Source organism: Triticum urartu, chromosome 6A (assembly GCF_056163025.1).
Source record: "Triticum urartu cultivar PI428250 chromosome 6A, HENAU_Tu73, whole genome shotgun sequence".
Classification (NCBI taxonomy): Eukaryota; Viridiplantae; Streptophyta; class Magnoliopsida; order Poales; family Poaceae; genus Triticum; species Triticum urartu.
Genome location: NC_141878.1, coordinates 591,443,955 through 591,463,234, shown reverse-complemented (window position 1 = coordinate 591,463,234; position 19,280 = coordinate 591,443,955). Strand labels below are relative to the sequence as shown.

General features: G+C 45.6%; 1 protein-coding gene and 2 pseudogenes across 1 annotated transcript; 2 read left to right on the top strand and 1 right to left on the bottom strand.

Moving 5' to 3' along the window:
* Nucleotides 1-6,606: 6,606 nt before the first annotated feature.
* LOC147966817 (uncharacterized) lies at nt 6,607-7,635 on the top strand. The gene is made up of 2 exons (XM_087527398.1): nt 6,607-6,987; nt 7,372-7,635. The coding sequence occupies exons 1-2, from the start codon at nt 6,607-6,609 to the stop codon at nt 7,633-7,635; spliced, it is 645 nt and encodes a 214-aa protein (XP_087383524.1).
* Nucleotides 7,636-10,863: 3,228 nt separating this feature from the next.
* Nucleotides 10,864-12,269, top strand: LOC147966816 (uncharacterized; annotated as a pseudogene).
* A 3,329-nt stretch (nt 12,270-15,598) lies between these two features.
* On the bottom strand, nt 15,599-17,431 carry LOC147966815 (uncharacterized; annotated as a pseudogene).
* Between the last annotated feature and the right edge of the window lie 1,849 nt (nt 17,432-19,280).

Genomic DNA, 19,280 nt, shown 5'->3' with positions numbered 1-19,280 from the left:
ACTTTAAGAAGCGATGCTTACGAGAAAGGAGGTCTTCATAACGGGCTGGTACCTATCTACAATTGAACTTTCTATATCCGATTTTTTATTTGGTACTAATGGTTCATTATATTTTTAAAAAATAGGCTGTCATGGAAATTTGTGCTCCTCAACGACCGTCCGAGAATTCTATTAATTTTCCAAGAAAAAAGATGAACATGTGCATCAACATGATTCGTATCGAGCACCATCACAAGGACAGCAATTTAGTAGCCAGCAAGTATGTACTCCAAAGACTATTGGTTTTTGCAATATCACAAATAGGTGTCATGGAACCTCATTCATTTAGCTATTGTTATCAACGGGGTTTTATTTTGTTTACACAGATTGAAATGGTAGTTGAAGTCATGAATGCACGCATTGCTGATAATGAAAAGAAGGTATGCAGGAAGTTAATGGAAATTGAGCACAGATTTGATGTCAAATACCAGACTCTAGGTGAAGACTTGATCGACATGAAGACTAAAACTGGCACTAATCCTAGGTTGTCGAAGGCCGAGGACGAAATTAAAGACTTAAGGAGGGAACTCCATGTATGTCATACTGTGCATTTTGTATTTTTTATGAATATGTTCCTTCATGTTCATTATTGTTTGCATTGTTACAGGACTTAAAATACGAATTTACAAGGAACCGACAATCAGTGTCACAGAAAGGAGGTGTGCAGGTGATCAAAATTGGCCCAACACGTTATATCTAAAATTAACAAACTAATGATGAACTACCTTTGTTCATTGTAGGATCAAGTCAATGTGTGCAATTCATCACTGACAGGAACTCCTAGGGCTAGCCAATTCACGACAGGGACTTCGAGTACACCAAGTGCAAGACATGTGACGGAAAACAATGAGGCACCACAATTAACTCCGATGAAGCCTGTCTTTGGTAATGATTACAAGTTCACGGATGAGGACATAGAGACAGCCGTTTACATCCGCGGAACATATGACCCTGTTGAAATAGCTAGAATCGGAGACATTTCCCTTACAGCAGAAAATCTGAAGCAAAATTTGGACGACAAATACATTTATGGTGATGTAAGCCCATTATACTCTATTCTACATCATTACTGCAACAACTGTCTTATTATTGTATGATTGAAAATTTGGCAGGTTATTATGGCATATGCTCGCATTAGCCAAATTGAGAATGATACTACCTCAATCATATCCCCTCAAGAAACCGAAAAGCTGTTACAAATGAAGGGGGTGGTTTCTGTTGGACGTGCAGCCTCATGGTTAGCTCGTGTAGCAGGAAAATTTATAGGGCGCCGAAAGGTACACGTTTTCCACACTTTCATAGTTTACGTACACACTGTACACGACAAATTTTGGTTCTCAACCCAGCCCAAATTTTACTGCAGGTGCATGTCCCACTCAATGTACACCAAAACCATTGGATGCTAATGATGTTTAATTTTGACAAAAAAGAAATTCAGGCTCTGAACTCCATGAATTATCATTGCGACAAGACCAAGGAAGATTCTCTTGTAAGTGTTCTCTTGATGCCTCTTTTGATCCGCATGGAACATGAGCTCCCAATGTACCGTAACCCTATGTATAACTCGTCGTACCCTAGGTGGACTCGATTCAGTTCTGCATTGACGAAGCTGTCAAGAAAGGGTTGATATCACCAGCTAATAACATCAATTTTGCCAAATGGACCAAAAAACGCTATGAGAACATACCACAACAGACCGATGGGTACGCATGGCCTCATAAATTATTATGTGCGTACACGAATAAGATTACTGATCTTTAACTAAACATCGCAGGACTTCCTGTGCGGTCTGGACACTGCAGTACATGTTGTCATGGAACGGGGATGAAATGACCGACATTTTGAACCAGGTAATTGAATGACTAATTTAAATTTGTACTTTGTTTAGCTTGAAAGCTATGCTGACGTCAGTGTCGGTTATCCAATATAGGCAAGGATAGATATTTTCAGGTGGAAAATATGTACAACCTTACTGCATTCAAATTGCAATGCGCTTCGTCTCAAATCATATAAGTTCCCCATAACGGTTAGCGCTACATGAAGAATATATCATTTATTTCATAAGTCTCATGATTAGAACTAACGCAGCACTCTCTCTTATACAGAAGGAGGTGTACGATGCCCAGCAAGCAGTTCTACCTGATGCTTCAGAAGAGGACGTACAATTAGTCAACAATCCCGATGGTTCCAACGAACCTGACACATCCAACTCCCAGAAGGATATCGGTGCAGCCAACTCCCCCAATAATGGTGTACCCAACTCCCCCAAAAGGAAGAGAGCACGTGGACGTCCAAGAAAGCTAGTCGATCCCGAGCAAGCAGCAAAAACAAAGAGTCTTAAAGAACCGAAACTTAAATTTGACAGCAAGACCATAGCCAACCAAGTGTCTTCGTTACCATCACGGTCACGCAGAGAGCATAAACCAGCACCAGCTTTATTGAGCCCATTCAAACACAAATAGGTAGCATCAATTGATACATGCTCATGCTCATGCTCTACTTCTAGCATCATTTGATACACGTTTAGTTCTTATCAGAAAGTGGAAATAGGTACTTTTGGCAATCATGAGCATCCTCTACTTATTGCAATATCTAATGCATTGATACATGCTCATGCTCATGCTCTACTTTTAGCATCATTTGATACACGTTTAGTTCTTATCAGAAAGTGGAAATAGGTACTTTTGGCAATCATGAGCATCCTCTACTTATTGCAATATCTAATGCATCATCAGTACAAAGCTTGATTTGGCAATAGGTGGAATCGGCAATCATTTGCATGCTTTCATTTTGTCAAAAATTAATGCATAGTTCAGTTGTAATTGCTCATAGATATGGTAGGAACATGCTGAGTTATACACTAAACATAGTCATGCCAAGCTATAACTACCATAGTCATATTATGACAGTTCCTAGCATGCATCACCGTACAACAGAATAACACAGCAACCATAACATAGACCACCGTACGATACTTGAGTTGCTAAGGCCTTGTACAATGCAAGGTGCTTAGGGGAGTTGCTTATAGAAATAAACCAGGCTTTTCTTAAGCACATGTGCTTATTTGTACAGGGTAGATGCATAACTAGGCGTCTCTCCTGTAGAAATAGGCACTGGTGCTTCAGAAATACCCTGTTTATTTTTCTAAGCACCACCCTAAGCATCTAGCATTGTACAAGGCTTAAACATGCATCACCAAAATAGTATTAACAACTAGGAACACTAAACCAGAGTAGCAGCAAACTCTTAACATAAACGGCAGATCAACCACCGCTCAACATAGGTTCAGACACACCATAGGACATCAGTTTTAGACTCCAACAACAAACAAACATACATAACATAACAGGACACGGCGGTCCTGGGGCAGCAGCAGCACTCTAGCAGCACATCACTTCTCTCCCTTCTTCAATGCATGTTGTAGGGCTCATTGACTTTGACAATCTCGAGGAAGCGTGTGTAGGCAGCATGTTTAGCCAGAGTACTGGCGTCATGCTTCTTACCATGTCCATTGCCAGTGCTGAAGGCATGCTGGATCATGCCATCTATGCCGCCACCGATCGACTTGCAACAGAAAGGGCACCCAATCTTGCCAAAGAAACGGTACTTGATCTTCCCAGCAATCAGATGCCTCAGGGTGTACCGGCTCTTGTTGTGCCTGCTGTCCATGATGTAGTCCACATCGTCGTCATCCTCCTGTGAATTAGTGAATTAGTACACATAGAAGAACTCAGCTAATCTATTATGGTACATTGACTTTAATTACAATGTTTTGAAAGTACACATGTGTAACATGGCAACTATCTATTTGCTAGAAACAAGGCGTATGTGCACATACATAATTGAGCCAAAGAAACTGACATGCATACATATGGACGGTGGAATAGTTGCATTTATAGATTAGTGCACAAGTAGTACATAATTAACACATGAAAGACTTCATGAAGTGGCTTGATTTAATGATATTTGATACTTGTTACAGGTGTAATTCTTCTTGGAGTTAGAAGAATGGCTTCATTATACTCCTCCATGCTTCACACAAGGGGGGTTTGTTCTATCTACTGGAATGAAGAAACCATTATTCTATCTGACAGCGGCAATACTGCTTCTCCAACATTGTTAGACCTTGATAAGTTTCAGAAGGAAATTGGTAAAGGAGCTATGGGGTGTCTCACTGCTCATATTGATGAGAGATGTGGCTGTGATCATCTAGATAACATACTGTGGAAAATTGGCTAGATGAAATGTTTTGATTTTTTGGTATCCAGTGGATATGTACTGTCAGCCCATAATTATTAAGGGAGCGATCACTTCCTTTACAAAATGGAAAGCTGTATAGAATTTGCAAATGGATCATCTATGAACATGTGTGCAAACTAATCATATATGAACATGTGTGCAAATTAATTCATCTACATAAACTAAAATGAATCAGGAACTGCAGCATTTTGTCACTGTCCTTGGGAAGCCAATGGAGAATCCTGCCATATATCCATTGTTTAACCCACTTTTCATTAATGTATCCCTGCCATGAACATTTTCTTGTATTTGGGTTCATTACCCCACTTCTTTCATTAATGTATCTCTTTGTCAAACTTATGCTCATCTAGTTAACAAGACAAACCCCAATGCCATGAAAAAAACCCAGAGTATCTGCTGGAATCAGAATGTGAATCAGATTTAAAAATCCACATCCAACATGAAGATCTATGCTAGATCCCTACAATCCTACATACGTAGAACTAGCACGCCCAAGTGAAATTGATGCTCATCTAGTTTACAAGAAAAACCCCAATGTCATGAAAAAAACAGAGCAAAAAAAAGAGTACTACCTCAGATAGCTCGTCGATGGCATCCTCGTCGAAGTCGCTGCCCTTCCTGCTATCTAGGTCGAACTCCTTTATGGCGTTCTCCTCCATGAGCTCTTCGATTTCGTCATGCACCTTCCGCTTACGCCTTCTCATCTCCTCCTCCTCCAGATATTCCCCGACCTTGTGCTCGCCGACGGGTGCCTCGACGGCTGCGATGGCAGCGGGAGCAGGCACAACGGTCGCTGCACCGCCAGCTTCCGCCGCTACGGCGGACTCAGCCGCTGCACCCACGGCTACAGCCACGGCAGCAGACTGCTGTGCTCCGATGGTTGCCTCCGGCTCGTCCGCCGCATCTTCACGCCCGCGCTTCATCGTCGGTCGAAGACAGGAGGAGGGAGGCGTAGGAAGGGAGGAGGGTGGTGAGGAAGGAGGAGAGGGTGGTGAGGTAGTGACGAAGGAAGAGAGGGTGGGGAGAGGACGAGGGTTTTGGGGAAGAAATGCCCTGCTCCTGCCTCTTGGAGTTACCGAGAAGCCGCGGGTGCCGATTTGACTTGACACACCCACCCGGCCGTCCCCATTCCACGTGGGGACGTGGCGGTCGTGCACGCGGTCCTGCACCTCCTACGGTTTGCCATCAATTGCTATCGGTCTCACAAGTGGGTCCCCTTGTCATCCACACAACCGAGCCACCACATGTACCACATTTTTCTTTCTCCCCGTCTCGACCACTCCACATTTTTATTTCTCCCCTTCTCGACCAGCGCCGCCGCCGTCGCCGCCATCTCTCGACGACCCCTCTCTTCGCTGCCGGTGCGCGGCCGCGGCCAACTCCGGCAAGTACGTGAGATCTCCCCTCTTCTTCCCTTCCCCAACCGCGTCTCCCTACGGAGGCAGATTTGAGCCGATTGGTTTGGACTGAAACTTAGTTTTTGGATTGGATCTTGATTTGGTTTCTATGGTTTGAGACCAAATCAATCAATTAGTTTGAGCCACCACTACCACCTACTACTGCTTCAAATCCAAGAGCCGCTGTTGCTGGCCGGAGCTCGTCGCCTCTCTCGAGCTTTGACGCCATGTCTGATCTAGATTCATGACGTGCCCTCGCGTATGGCTTTGTCCACGGTTTGAACCTTTGGATTCAATCCAAAAGTTGAAAACGGTTTGGACTGGGTTGGATGACGAGCATGTATAGTTCGGTTTGGTCTAGATTCTAAATGAAAATATCTGGATTGGTTTGGTTTTGATGTGTGCTGTGGATTGGACTGGTTTTAGTTTGGATGCCGAACTATTCCCAGTTTTAGATGAGACGGGCATTGCCATTGTCATTGGCATTGCTTTATTACGTAGATGATAGAAAATAGATTGATTGGCCATTGCCAGTATAGGTTATCACTATGATTTATTATATGTATGATCTTTGTATTGTACTATGTACAATTCAACTTAGAGTTCAACACGTTCTATGTAGAATGGAGGAAGCACAATGTGGACGCTGCAACTCACGGTGCTGGACCAGCCTTTCTACTGCCACGCTGTTCGGCATCTACTTCCAGCCTTCTTTTGTTTTTGCAGCGGTAACAATTTATATGAACCTTCTGACAGTACATTCTTTTTGTTTTTTTTCTATTTCCACTAATGTATTGTGTGTGTTATTTGTTTTTATCTTACATAGATCGTACCATGCAATGTGAGATTGGCATTCAATGAGCTCGTCGCAGACACCGTGACCTTCGATGCTCTTGGGGGGCCATACACTATGCAGGTCGAGAAGGGGCGAAAGATAACCCAGATAGGAGGAGATGATTGGGATCGTTTCATCGCCCGCAACCGTCTTAGTGGGGGTGAATTGATCAGCTTCTCCTTCAGAAAAGATAGGCCCAGGATTTCTGTTATCTATCTAAATTTGATTCCGGATAGTGAGGATGAAGTTCATGAGGAGGAAGATGGTGCTGATTCAGATGATGACGATTCTGATGATGATGAGAACCCACTTGTTGAATACCTGTATGCCCAAGGACTCAGACTGGGCGACGAGAAAATCGGCAACCTCTGGGACATGCTTCCGCTACGTGAAGACTACCTAGGGAAGCCATTCGTGACCCGCCTCACAAGGACGAATGTTAAACGGCATATCATGGTATGTTACTTAGTGTGGTAATTACATGATATACATGCTTAGTTAGTGTAGTAGTTCATATGATATGCATGTTGTAGTACTGTGATGAGAGGCCTAGTTTAGAATTCATTTAGTGAAGAATTTTATGACATGCATGTAGTGTAGTAATATGCGATGATATGCTTAGTGTACGCAATAATCTAATGATATGCCTAATTACTGTAGTAATTTGATGCTTGGCGTATAGTGTACTGGTGTGATGATATATATGCTCAGTGTTGAATCCAATGATATATGTGTCTTGAAGTATATGCTTTGTTGATAATTGCACGTGACATGATCATATATCATGTCAACTGTTTTGCTATTTCCACTAATGTATATGATCATGTCAACTGTTTTTAGAAATTACCTAAGAGGTTACTTGATAGCTGTGGCATCGACCCGGACGAAGAAGGCATGGCTGCTGGACTACGCCTTACCAGAACGGGCTCCATCACCAGCTGTGCCTATGCAGTGGACACGGACGGTCGCACTGTCTTGAGCAGGGCAGGGTGGAAGAAGTTCCTTCGTGCCAAGAATCTTCGGGTAGGACAGGCCATCCTACTCACTGTTGCGAACACCCGTCGCCATGACTTGAGGATGATGATCACCATCCACCTCATTTAGAACTGCGGTGGGCCATGTATCAATCTGAAATGAACTTGTTATGTTAGCTCTTGTTTGCGAGTACTTGTCATGTATTACCGTACCTATATCTACTCATATTAACTGGTACCTAATGCTCTACTAGCTATGATTATTCCACTGTGTGATGTTTTATAGGCTGTAGTGTGACATGGTAACTGTTATATATGGTGGAGGCTTGTCTCTAAGACCTTGTACAATGCAAGGTGCTTAGGGATGTGCTTCCACTATGTGATGTTTTGTACGTGCCAGGTTGTAGTATGAAATGCTAACTGTTCTATATGGTAGTGGCTGGTCTCTAATTGGACCGACATGTTGAACTAGTATCAATGGTAGAGGCGTTTCGTTATGTGCCACATCCAACAGTTCACATAATTAATTATCCAAAGATTAAGGTATGAAACCCTTGGTCATACATAGCAACATTTCGTTCCTAAAAATTAAGGTACTTTCACATTCAAACTAACTAATACTACAAATTCGAAGGAACTACTTAATACATTAACAGCACATAGGGAAGTAGCCCTGGTCCAATGGCTTGAGAAATGAAGAACAAAAACTGAAAGAAGAAGGATCAGCCAGTAGCAGCACCATCAGCCTCCCAGCCTCACAACTTCAGCCAGCCTGGTGAACTCCAGGTTTTTTCCTGCAAAACACACATGTGATGTTGGAGGCAAGAAAATAAATATGCCAGGGGTCTTATCATGGCATCTAATCGCACGGAATGCTAGTGCAAATGATGGAGAACAAAACATCCAACATGAGCAAATTCATAGGAGTTCTAGATCCATGGATACCATCAAGAAAAAATGCTCAGTTTTAATTCAGACACAAGACTAGGTGAAAACATGCATATGTCATATCAGCAACATTGATATGGCATCTTTGCAAGCTTGGGTCAGTGACTTGTCTTGTGTTTCATGGCATGACAATAATTTTAACAATAAATAGACATGAAATTGACCCAAACTCATGTACAAAGTTAGGCCATATGATGCATGGATTAATTCACACATAAATGACAAAATGCCAACTTTGTATAGAATTTGCAGTACTGAAATATTTCAGTGTGTACCGGTGTGTACTGAAACTGTAGTAGTGAAATAATTCAGTGTGCATCGGTGTGTACTGAAATTGTAGTAACGAAATATTTCAGTGCCTACCGGTGTGTACCGAAATATTTCAGTGTCTACCACTACAACATTACAAATTTTTCCTAGGGCAGTACCGAAATATTTCAATGCCTACCGATGTGTACCGAAAAATTTCAGTGTCCACCACTACAACATTACAAATTTTGCCTAGGGCAGTTCCGAAATATTTCCGTGCCTACCGGTGTGTACCGAAATATTTCAGTGTCTACCACTACAACATTACTAATTTTTCCTAGGGTTCATATGATGCCTAGGGTTCACATACATCATAATCCATCCTCCAAATCCATGTACTCAAATGTTCATGCAATTCATTGAGATTAAAATGCCATCTAGCATTCCCTCTCTGAACTATTATGATCAGTATCACCACGATGTAAGCACGAGCAGTAGAAAGATGAGGAGTGGGGAAGCTTACTCTAAACATAGCTACCGCCGCCGTTCAGACGAGGAGAGCGGCGAGCGAAGCGTGGAGAACGGCGGGGAAGCGAGGTCGCGACCATTGTCCTCCTCATCTTGCGCTTCGAAGTCTCCGGTGACTCGGTTGGAGGCTGCACAATCTGCAACGGCACCTCGTGCACGGTGGGTTCCTGATCCAGTGGATGCTCTACCCTGGATCTGAACGCCCACCACCTCCGCCTGGTCCACTCGCTGGACGAATTGGCCTGCTCCATCGCCCAGAGGAGGATCTTGATCTTCTGAATCGGTTGCGCGGGCTGGGGGAAAAGCTTTGCCCTCTCTATTGCCGTCCAGCTCATCTGCCTTGTGTTGTCAAACCAAGAACGGATCTCCCTCAACCTGGCCAACTTGACCTGGTCGCCGCCGGCGATCTGCACGAAGTCGGTGTTCTCGCCGCCGGCCATCAGCTCGATCTGCCGTCGAAGAGGGGGTGAGGGTGGGGGGGGGGTTGCCTGAGTGGAGCGAAGTTGCAGCGGCAAGAAGGAGGAGATGACTGCGGTGGACATGGAGGAGAGGGAGGAGATGGCCGCCAATGAGTAATTGTGGAATGTGTAGCACCATGGCGGCGGTTATGCATTCGACGAGAGGGGCGGCGCGTGCAAATTTTCCTAGGACTAAACTGCCCCTAGATTAAAACGCGTCCCCGCCTTGTCACGAGTACCGGTCCCACTCGTTTTAGTACTTTCGCGTACTTTCATCGGAGTACTACCCAGTACTTCGTATTTGTCTGCCGTTAGATCGACATCAACGAACGGTTCTTAAAAACCCAACCACTCTAAAACTTGTACTATAGTTATGGCAAGAAAGCTTATAACGACTTGGACAGTCAAAGAAGAGACAAGCGCAGACAACGTGGAGAGTGTTAGGATTAACTTAATTTGCATATGTTTATAGTCGCTGCTTGTTTTTAGAAGAGGATGATCCCTGGCCTCCGCATCTGGGAGAGCAACAATATGATTGAATCCGTCATTTTGGCAACATCTGCCGCTACTCAATCTACTCCTATCCACATAACCAAACCTGTCTAACATTTAAAGTCGGAGGCCCCGACTGACCCATCTGCCGGGTCCGGGGCTCAAACCGATCTAACGCACTCACATGTGTCGTCGCCGCCATCTTCCACTGGTCCTTCTAGAGAGTAGATTGAGGAGACAACCGTGGCAGGTCCTCCGCCATCGACACCACCACGACGCCAAACGACGACCTCCACCTACGCGAGTCTTGGCAGGTCCCCCGTCATTGACGCCAGCACGACGCCAGACGACGACTTCCACATACGCGATTCCATCTCCAAGTAACGAACATAAATCCATGCTAGGATAGGGCCGCACCACCACAGTCGGCCACCACCCACAAGCGCCACCCAACCCCAAGATTCCCAAAACGGCGCCTTCAAGATGGGAACGGCGCCGTGAGCGCTGCTTTAGGGAACCGTAATGTGGTTGCTACATGCTCATGCAGCAGATTTTAATTCCTCCCCTAGCCAGTCAGCCCACGTGGTGAGGGAGTATCAAGCATTTCACAAAATCAAACCAGCGTTCCAACTCATAGCTGCCAGCGGCACACACACCTCACAAAATCGGCCGGCGGCAAAACCATGCGAGAAAGGCTGCCGTTTCGTCCGATCCGCCCAACCAAAGGTGTCCAAAAATTCATCTTTCGTCTTGCCGTCTGTTTTCTGTTCGCTACTCCCTTAGTAAAGAAATATAAGACGTTTAGAGATCACTCTTTCTTTACAGAGGGAGTATCAAGCATTTGACAAAATCAGACCGTAGTGGCTAGCAAAGTCTTTCTTTACATGCATGGGTTCTAATGTTTTATTAATTCTTCACACTTGCAGGCAAGGGAGGCCTTACGTCTACCATTCAGCCGGCGAGACTCACCACCATCCTTAAGCTACTGCCGCTGCTGCTCGTTTCTTGTGGAGTCGGCAGCGTCCGCTGCTCCTCGACGATGACAGTCCACGACAATAGCACGGACATGATCTTGCTGTTGGATTTCTACGAGCCATGACCAACAACTCGAGGCAAGCCCTGAGATCTTGGCACACCCGCGCCCCCCTTTGCAGATGGAAGGGCGTCGGCTGCAGCGACCCGGAGCACACTGGGCGAGTCACCAAGCTGAACCTTGACTTCCTATCGTTGTCGGGCCCGATTTCACCGTCCCTAGGGAACCTAACATCCCTTAGGGAATTGGACCTGTCCAGAAATGGCTTCACGGGCGAGTTACCTCCTCTCAACCGTCTCCAAGGATTGGAGGACCTTTACTTGGGAAACAACTCACTGCAAGGAAACATTCCAGATACTCTGACAAACTGCTCCAATAATCTACAGGACCTAGACCTGTCTGCCAACTTACTAATGGGTGAAATTCCCCGTGGTATCAGTCACCTATCCAAGCTAAAGTTGTTAGCTCTTTACGAAAGTAATCTCACGTACGGGAATAATCCCACCAAGCCTAAAAAACATCAGTCAGCTTGAAGCCATCTACCTTGATTATAATAATCTCACCGGAACCATTCCCGATGAGTTGGGAAAACTCCCAAATCTTTCTTATTTATTCCTTGCTAAAAATTGGCTATCAGGTAGAATCCCAAAAACCCTATAGAAATACAATCAATCTTCTCTCCAATATTTATTATTAGGTTTCAATATGCTTGGGAAAATACTACCATCTAACTTTGATGACACTCTCCTGAATCTTCGATACCTCGGATGGGCCAACAACAATTTTGAAGGCCATCTCCCTGCTTCACTAGGAAATATATTTATTTCTTCCTCAAAAAAAACTAGGCAATATATTTCAGAGCTAAGGAAGTTAGTCTTGTCGTCCAACAATTTCATTGGTGAAGTTCCCGGTTCTTTTGGTAAACTTGGAATATCAGAATACCTAAACCTTCAGCAAAACAATTTGTCGGGCTTCATCCCAATAGAACTTGGCGGGTTAGAGCAGCTCACCCATCTGGATCTGTCTGATAATAATCTTCAAGGTAGAGTTCCATGAAACGAAGTATTTGTTTGAAATAACAGTCGCTTCTCACTTGGACTCGGAGGCAACTAATGGGGACTTCTTTGGAGAAACACTGGATCTGCTCCCATGCCCTACCATCTCTCAGAGAAAATAAACACACCAAGTATGACTACTCGTTGCAATATTTGGTTTCATGTCATTCATATTTGTTGGCCTCGACATTGACATACTTTTCTAAAAGCTCAGTCAAACATGCACTCGTTTGACTTTGGGAAAAACAAATACACCCTCTCATTGAGATTTCTTTGTTATGATGTACACATTAATTTTATTAAATTTGGTTATTTGTTTCCTAATTAATGTGATTGAGCGATTTAAGGTAATTTAATCAATTTAGATTTGATCTTTCAAGATTGATCGTGATTGATTCTTTCACATGAAGACATTACTAAATAACTTGCGCCAACATGGAAAATTCTGACCCGTTCATATTTTTTCGGAGTGTAAGAGGGTGACGTGAAAATAAACCGATGGGATGGTGGGAGGGGAGACAGAAAAAAACAGACGAAAGTGGGAGACGAAAAAAACCATGAAAGCTAATCCTACCAAGTGAGACATTAGGAGTAGAGATTCTTCGGGCCTTTCACAGATCCAAGAAATGCACCCGTGGCTAGTGCTATAGCGCCATTTTTCTTTCAGATTTGATTGTAGATATTGGAAGGTATCGTTTCTGCTCATAGGAATCTCCTACGTTATTTGAATATTTCACCTGAATGATCAACCTCATTGTTGGTTGTGCATTCATGCAAGAGCAGTACAGAAGTGTATTAGATTTAGTTGATAGAACTTAATAAAAAAATAGAAATAGCTTTCGATTTGATTTGAGTATCCACTGAATCCCTTGTTGCAGTTGCTTTTGTAATGGTTCCTGGATTATAGGATAGATCAGACTGTTAGACTAGGCTTGAGAAGGAAGAGCAAGATTACGTGGTTATAGAAGGAAACAAGAGATAAGGAACTAGCACAAGCTTGAAGTGGGACAGAAGTGATGCCACACAGGACCCAAAGCAAAAGAAGCCCTGTGCTGAAGAGGAGGAACAAACATTTGGAGCCGTGTGCGCAATAAGGGAGCTTTACCGGAACCAAGGTTTGTTTCTCCAGGAGCAGATGGTTGTCGCGGAAACAGCCGACGACAAAAACCTCCAAACGCAGGTGGCGTGTTTTCGGAGATCGGGAATGATCTGCTTGCTTTGTATGGCTTGTGTAGCCGTCTGCCCTGTTGTTCATTGTACGTAGAAAGGAATATTGCCCGAGAACTTATCATTTACAGGACAGTAGGTTTTTAAGCAATAGAGATCCCTTGAAGGGGAAAGAGTGCAATAGAAATGTAAATAGATCCCATTTGGAACTATTTAGGTCAGACGTATAAAATGGCTCATCATTTCACGTTTGTGTTGATAAAAACTAAATCTGCTTCAAGCTGAGCCGATTAAGAATCATATTCATAGCTTATATTTTTGTGTGCGCTAAAGTCAGTCCTTTTTGCTGCCTTGCTAATCATGCCGTCCCCACACACCATACAATGAGAAACATTAATTGGCAATTTGTTTATGTTCACTTTATTATTTCTGTCTTCTCGCCAATCATGTAATACTTGTGTTTTGTTCCATTTTTCCAGAAGACTAAATTATCTAACATAATTTTAATTACTGTATCATATAATGCACCTGTTTCACAATATGTGAATTTGCAGTTAAGCGATGGTTATTTTCTCATATAGATGCTGTGAGCAATATGGGCCGTGCTACAGAGTCATGTGATCTTGGCGTCAAGAAGTCTGGAAAGACACTCGTGGTCATTGATGTGTCTCCACTTTCCATGGCCATAGCCGGCGGTTACTTCTGTCGCGATGGATGTTGCCTCCTCGTATGGGGTGGCAAGAACCAGATGTGCTCCCCAACTTCAAACTTTGCATCACCTTAAAGCATCTATTCTTCATATGTTCCGTGCGTGTTTGTGACTGTACTGAATTTGTCGATTCAGAATCCCCTTTTCTAGATGACGAGAGAAAGCAGAGCATCTCTCTGCTGAGCTGATTTGGGACAGATACCCGAGGAGCTGATTCGAGGAGTTGGTGTTCGTTCGATCTATACACTTGGGATCACCTGGTGATTCTTGATTTCTGTCCATGTGCCATGTCAATGTCACTAGATTGGCCGAACCTTGCTCACTCTGCTGATTTTGGGAGGTGCTTTGCTGAAACAGAGACCCGTATATATACATCTGTTTTTGCTTGTTTGCATGTGAAACAGGGAGCGCCTACTTTCGGCATTGTTTTACATTTTGCAGTTCGTTTTCTGCTCCGAGGATATCCCCTGGAAACAAGTTTACTGCCTGAAGATGTGTTGACTATGGGATGGCACAAAATAATCCGTAGCAACAGCCATTATGAAATTCATTGGTGCTCCTGTTACAACACAGTTTGCTCACATTTTTGTCCTTGTTTTACATGTCCATCATGAGAACCAGAAAATTTTATATTTGCTTCAGTTCCTGGGTGTTGTAACACGAATCAGTACTTTCCGTTGACCACTGGCTGCTGTAAACACGCATCTTCATTTTGCACGTAACAGAGCAGAAACTAGCACAGGCAGGGGATCATGCAAACATTGATTGGACAACACGCATTCATTTTTTGCAGGTTATCTTCAGAGCTACGGCGCTGATTTGTTCCTGGTCGCTACTCACTCCGACGGAGGCCAGGGAGCGTTTGGTTACTGGATCTATCCGCTGGGAGACGGTAGCTCGGGATATCTTCAACCGGTTTGGATGGCGGTCATGTAATAGGATAGGCAACACTTCTTCTTCGGTACACCCCCCCTGACACATCAACGGTCCAGATTAAAACATACCCTTTCGTGAGAATAAGTGAGTAGGGGTAGGATGGGAAATTAAGGTGGGGGAGGCGTACCGCGGCGTACCGTGGCGTAGCGAGGCGTGTATCCGTACGGCCCGCTGTACGCCCGTACGTGGGCGGTGTACGCCGCGTGAGGAGGAGGGCGGGCCCACGCGTACTAAACCTAATCCATTAATTCGGTGCGGATTAGGCGAACCATTAACGCCGGCGCAGTGAGCCGTCCCGTAGCCGGCGTCGGTCCGCGGGGCGGCGCGGATTCACACGCCACCGCTTGCTGCGCGCCTGTGCACGCCACCGCTTGACCGCCCGCGCGCGCCGCCCTCGTGTACCAGGCATTAATCGCCGGCGCCGATTCACACGCCGCCGCCTACCCTTCTGCGCCCTTGACCGCTCGGCTGCCCACCGGCATTGATCGCCGGCACCCCGCCCCACCAACCACCACGCCCTATAAAAAGCGCCTCGCACCCTCCGTCGGCTCGCACACCGCCCTCGCCTCGCCTCTACTTCTCCCCTTGTCGCCGGCGTCGTCCTCTTGCGCCCTTCACCACCTCGCGCGCCGTGCCTATCCCTCTCGCCGACGATGGCCCGCCCCAACTTGACGATCGAGGAGGCGGAGGAGCTCGCCCACTTCGGCATCCCCGCCACGCCCGACGTGCGCCTGCCGGCGAGGTGGCGCCTGAGCGTCGACGGCGTCCCCGTTGCGCCGGTGCCCGACGTCGGCACCCACTTCTTCGCTCGCGCCGTCGGCCTGTACAGGGCTCGCCTGTCGCTGGAGGAGCTCGCTGACCCCCAGTACGCCCCCAACAACCCCGACTGGGCGGACCGCCTCGCCGACGATCACCTGCGCCGCCTCCACGACTACGCCGGCCCGCGCCCGCCCACGAAGCACAACCGCGCGCGGCGGCATCAGCTCTGGGACGGGCGCACCTTCGAGGAGGTGGTCGCGCCGTATCGCGCGCAGGCGGCCGCCGGCGTCGTGCCAGCTCCGCCGGGGTACGGCTATGAGCTGTACCGCCGCGGCGAGGCGCGCTTGACCTGCGCCCGCCTCGACTTCGGCGCCATGCACCCGCCTGCGCCCCGCGGAGGCCCCGGCGGTGACCGCGGCGCTGTCCGCCTCGGCCCTGGCGATCGCCGTACGGCGGGCAGGAACGGCGTCGGGTCCAGCCGTATCGCGGGCAGGAACGGCGCAGGGTCCAGCCGCGCCCCTCCGGTCAAGCCGCAGCAGCCGCCAAAGCTGGCATTGGTGGCGGAGTACAGGCTGCTGGCGGCGGAGGCCGGCGACCGGGACGACATGCCGGGCTACCTGGCGGCGCTCCGGGAGTCGGAGAACATGCCGCAGCCGCCGCCGCTCGTTCAGGACTACCTTTAGGTCGCCCCGGGCGCCGTCCACCCGGAGGACCCGGAGGGCTTTCCCGGGTATCACGCCGCGCTCGAGGACTCGATGGCTGCACCGGCCGTGCCCATGGTGCCCCTCGACGACAGCAGCAGCAGCAGCGACGACAGCGACGGCCTCTATGACGAGGCAGACTTTGGCGGCATGGAGGACGAGTAGTTTAGGGTTTATTTGAAAATGTCGTTTAGTAATGTTTAATTATTTTCGTAATGTTCTTTAGTTAAGTTTTATTTCTAGTACTATGTAAAATATCTATGAAAACTATAATGAAATATCGAGTGTTTGAATGGATGGTTTTAAATGTTGTTGAACAATCAAGTGTTTAAATCGATACTGTTATTTTTAGTTTTAAAAAGAGTTGTATTGTAAAGAATGAGAAAAGAATTAAACTAGAAAAGTAAATATAAAACCAAACAATAAAAAATTGACATAATATTTTCAAAACAAGTTAGAAGATTTTTTTTAAAAAATCTATTGTATTGTAAAAAATAAAAATCAGAAAAGAAGTAAATTTGAATTGAAAAAAACCTATGAAAACTAGAAAAGTAAATATAAAACCAAACAATAAAAAATTGACATAATACTCGCAAAACAAGTTAGAAGATATATTTTTTAAAAAAATTGTGTTGTAAAAATAAAAAATAAGATACAAATTAAACTTGAATTGAAAAAAACCTATGAAAACTAGAAAAGTAAATATAAAACCAAACAATAAAAAATTGACATAATATTCGCAAAACAAGTTAAGAGAGTTTATTATTTTTTTAAAAAAAGAACGCCGCCACGGAGCCGAGCGAGGCTTAGTAAGTCGCTCCCGATCAAGCCGATCGGCGAAAGGGAACACTTTTCAGCCCCGCAAGGCCCACGGGCCCAACCAGGCGGCATTGTGAAAGTAGGCGGTCTATTACTTCGGATCACGTCGGTGTAGGGCGGGGCGCGCTATTTAAACTGGTGCGGGCGAGCTCCGGCAGGCGAGGTGGGACTAAAGATAGAGCTCGCCTGTCACGGCGCTGCGCGTGGACCGCCTAGGTGGGCCGATTTCTGTGGGCCGTTGTAAGGCGTGGGTGCGAGCGGCCTGTCACCGCGCTGCGCGTTGACTGGCAAGGTGGGCTGATTTCAGTAGGCCTAGTGGGCCGCTGGAAGGCGCGCCTGCGAGCGGTCGAGGGCGCAGGGGTGGGGTGGATGGTTTCGTTTAGTCCCACCTCGCCCGCCAAAGGACGCCCAGACCGGCTTATATAGGCGGATTCATACACCCTAGCAGATAAGATAGATAGTAATAATGTGATTTGACTTTGCATTGCCTGGGCAGCTCTGCCGCAGCTGCCCGGACAGTGTTACACTGTTCGGGCAGTTGCAGTAGTGCTGCTAGTGCATTGTAAATTCAGATCACATCATTATTATGTATCTTATTTTTGATAGTTTAGCATTTTATGCAAAGTTTGTTTTATTGATACATAAACTTTTGTAATATTTTTGTCCGGTCAACATTTTAGTTGTTTCAAATTCATGCATCATATTAAGAAGGTCAATTTTTTGACATCTTTCGAATGGCCTGAAATTTTGCATGTGAGTTAGTATGCCTACTCCCACACATAATCCTAAAATTTATGGTATTTCGATACGAAGAGCACGTTGCGTCATGTCCGGTCAGCATTTAAAGTGTTTCGACCGAAAAAATTATAGAAAATTCATAAAATGTCAAAAAGCCACGAAACTTGTCATGCATCCTATTCATGATGGTACAAGACTGTGGAAAAAAAATTGGGTTCATTTGAAGGATGTCGAAAAATAACTCGTTTTCGGACAGGGCCTTTGCTCCTACCAGAACGGTCTACGGAGAAGAAGGTAAATTTTTTGACATCTTCAGAATGGCCTTAAATTTTGCATGTGAGTTAGTATGCCCACTTCCACACATAATCCAAAAATTTATGGTATTTCGATACGAAGAGCACGTTGCGTCACGTCTGGTCAGCATTTAAAGTGTTTCGACCGAAAAAATTATAGAAAATTCATAAAATGGCAAAAAGCCACGAAACTTGTCATGCATCCTATTCATGATGGTACAAGACTGTGGAAAAAAAATTGGGTTCATTTGAAGGATGTTGAAAAATACCTCGTTTTCGGACAGGGCCTTTGCTCCTACCCGAACGGTCTATGGAGAAGAAGGTCAACTTTTTCACATCTTCAGAATTTTAACGCCCCATATATACTTTCCATATTTGTATCCAACTCTTGCCGTTTCCGGTGTTAAGTTATATTTATTTCTCGGGTTCGGGTCTTTGTCTCCGTGTGTTGTTTTCGTTTTCATGCATCTCATATCATGTCATCACGTGCATTGCATTTGCATACATGTTCATCTCATGCATTCGAGCATTTTCCCCGTTGTCCGTTTTGCATTCCGGCGCTTCGTTCTCCTCCGGTGGTCATTTCTAGCCTTCTTTCGTGTGTGGGGTTCAAACATTTCCGGATTGGACTGAGACTTGTCATGCGGCCGTGGTTTACTACCGGTAGACCGCCTGTCAAGTTTCGTATCATTTGGACTTCGTTTGATACTCCTACGGTTAACCGAGGGACCGAAAAGGCCTCGTGTGTGTTGCAGCCCAACACCCCTCCATTTTGGCCCAAAACCCACCAAACTCTGCTCCATGTCCTAGAGCGTTCGATCACGATCGCGTGGGCGAAAACCGCACCTCATTTGGACTGTCCTAGCTCCCTCTATGCCTATTTAAAGGCC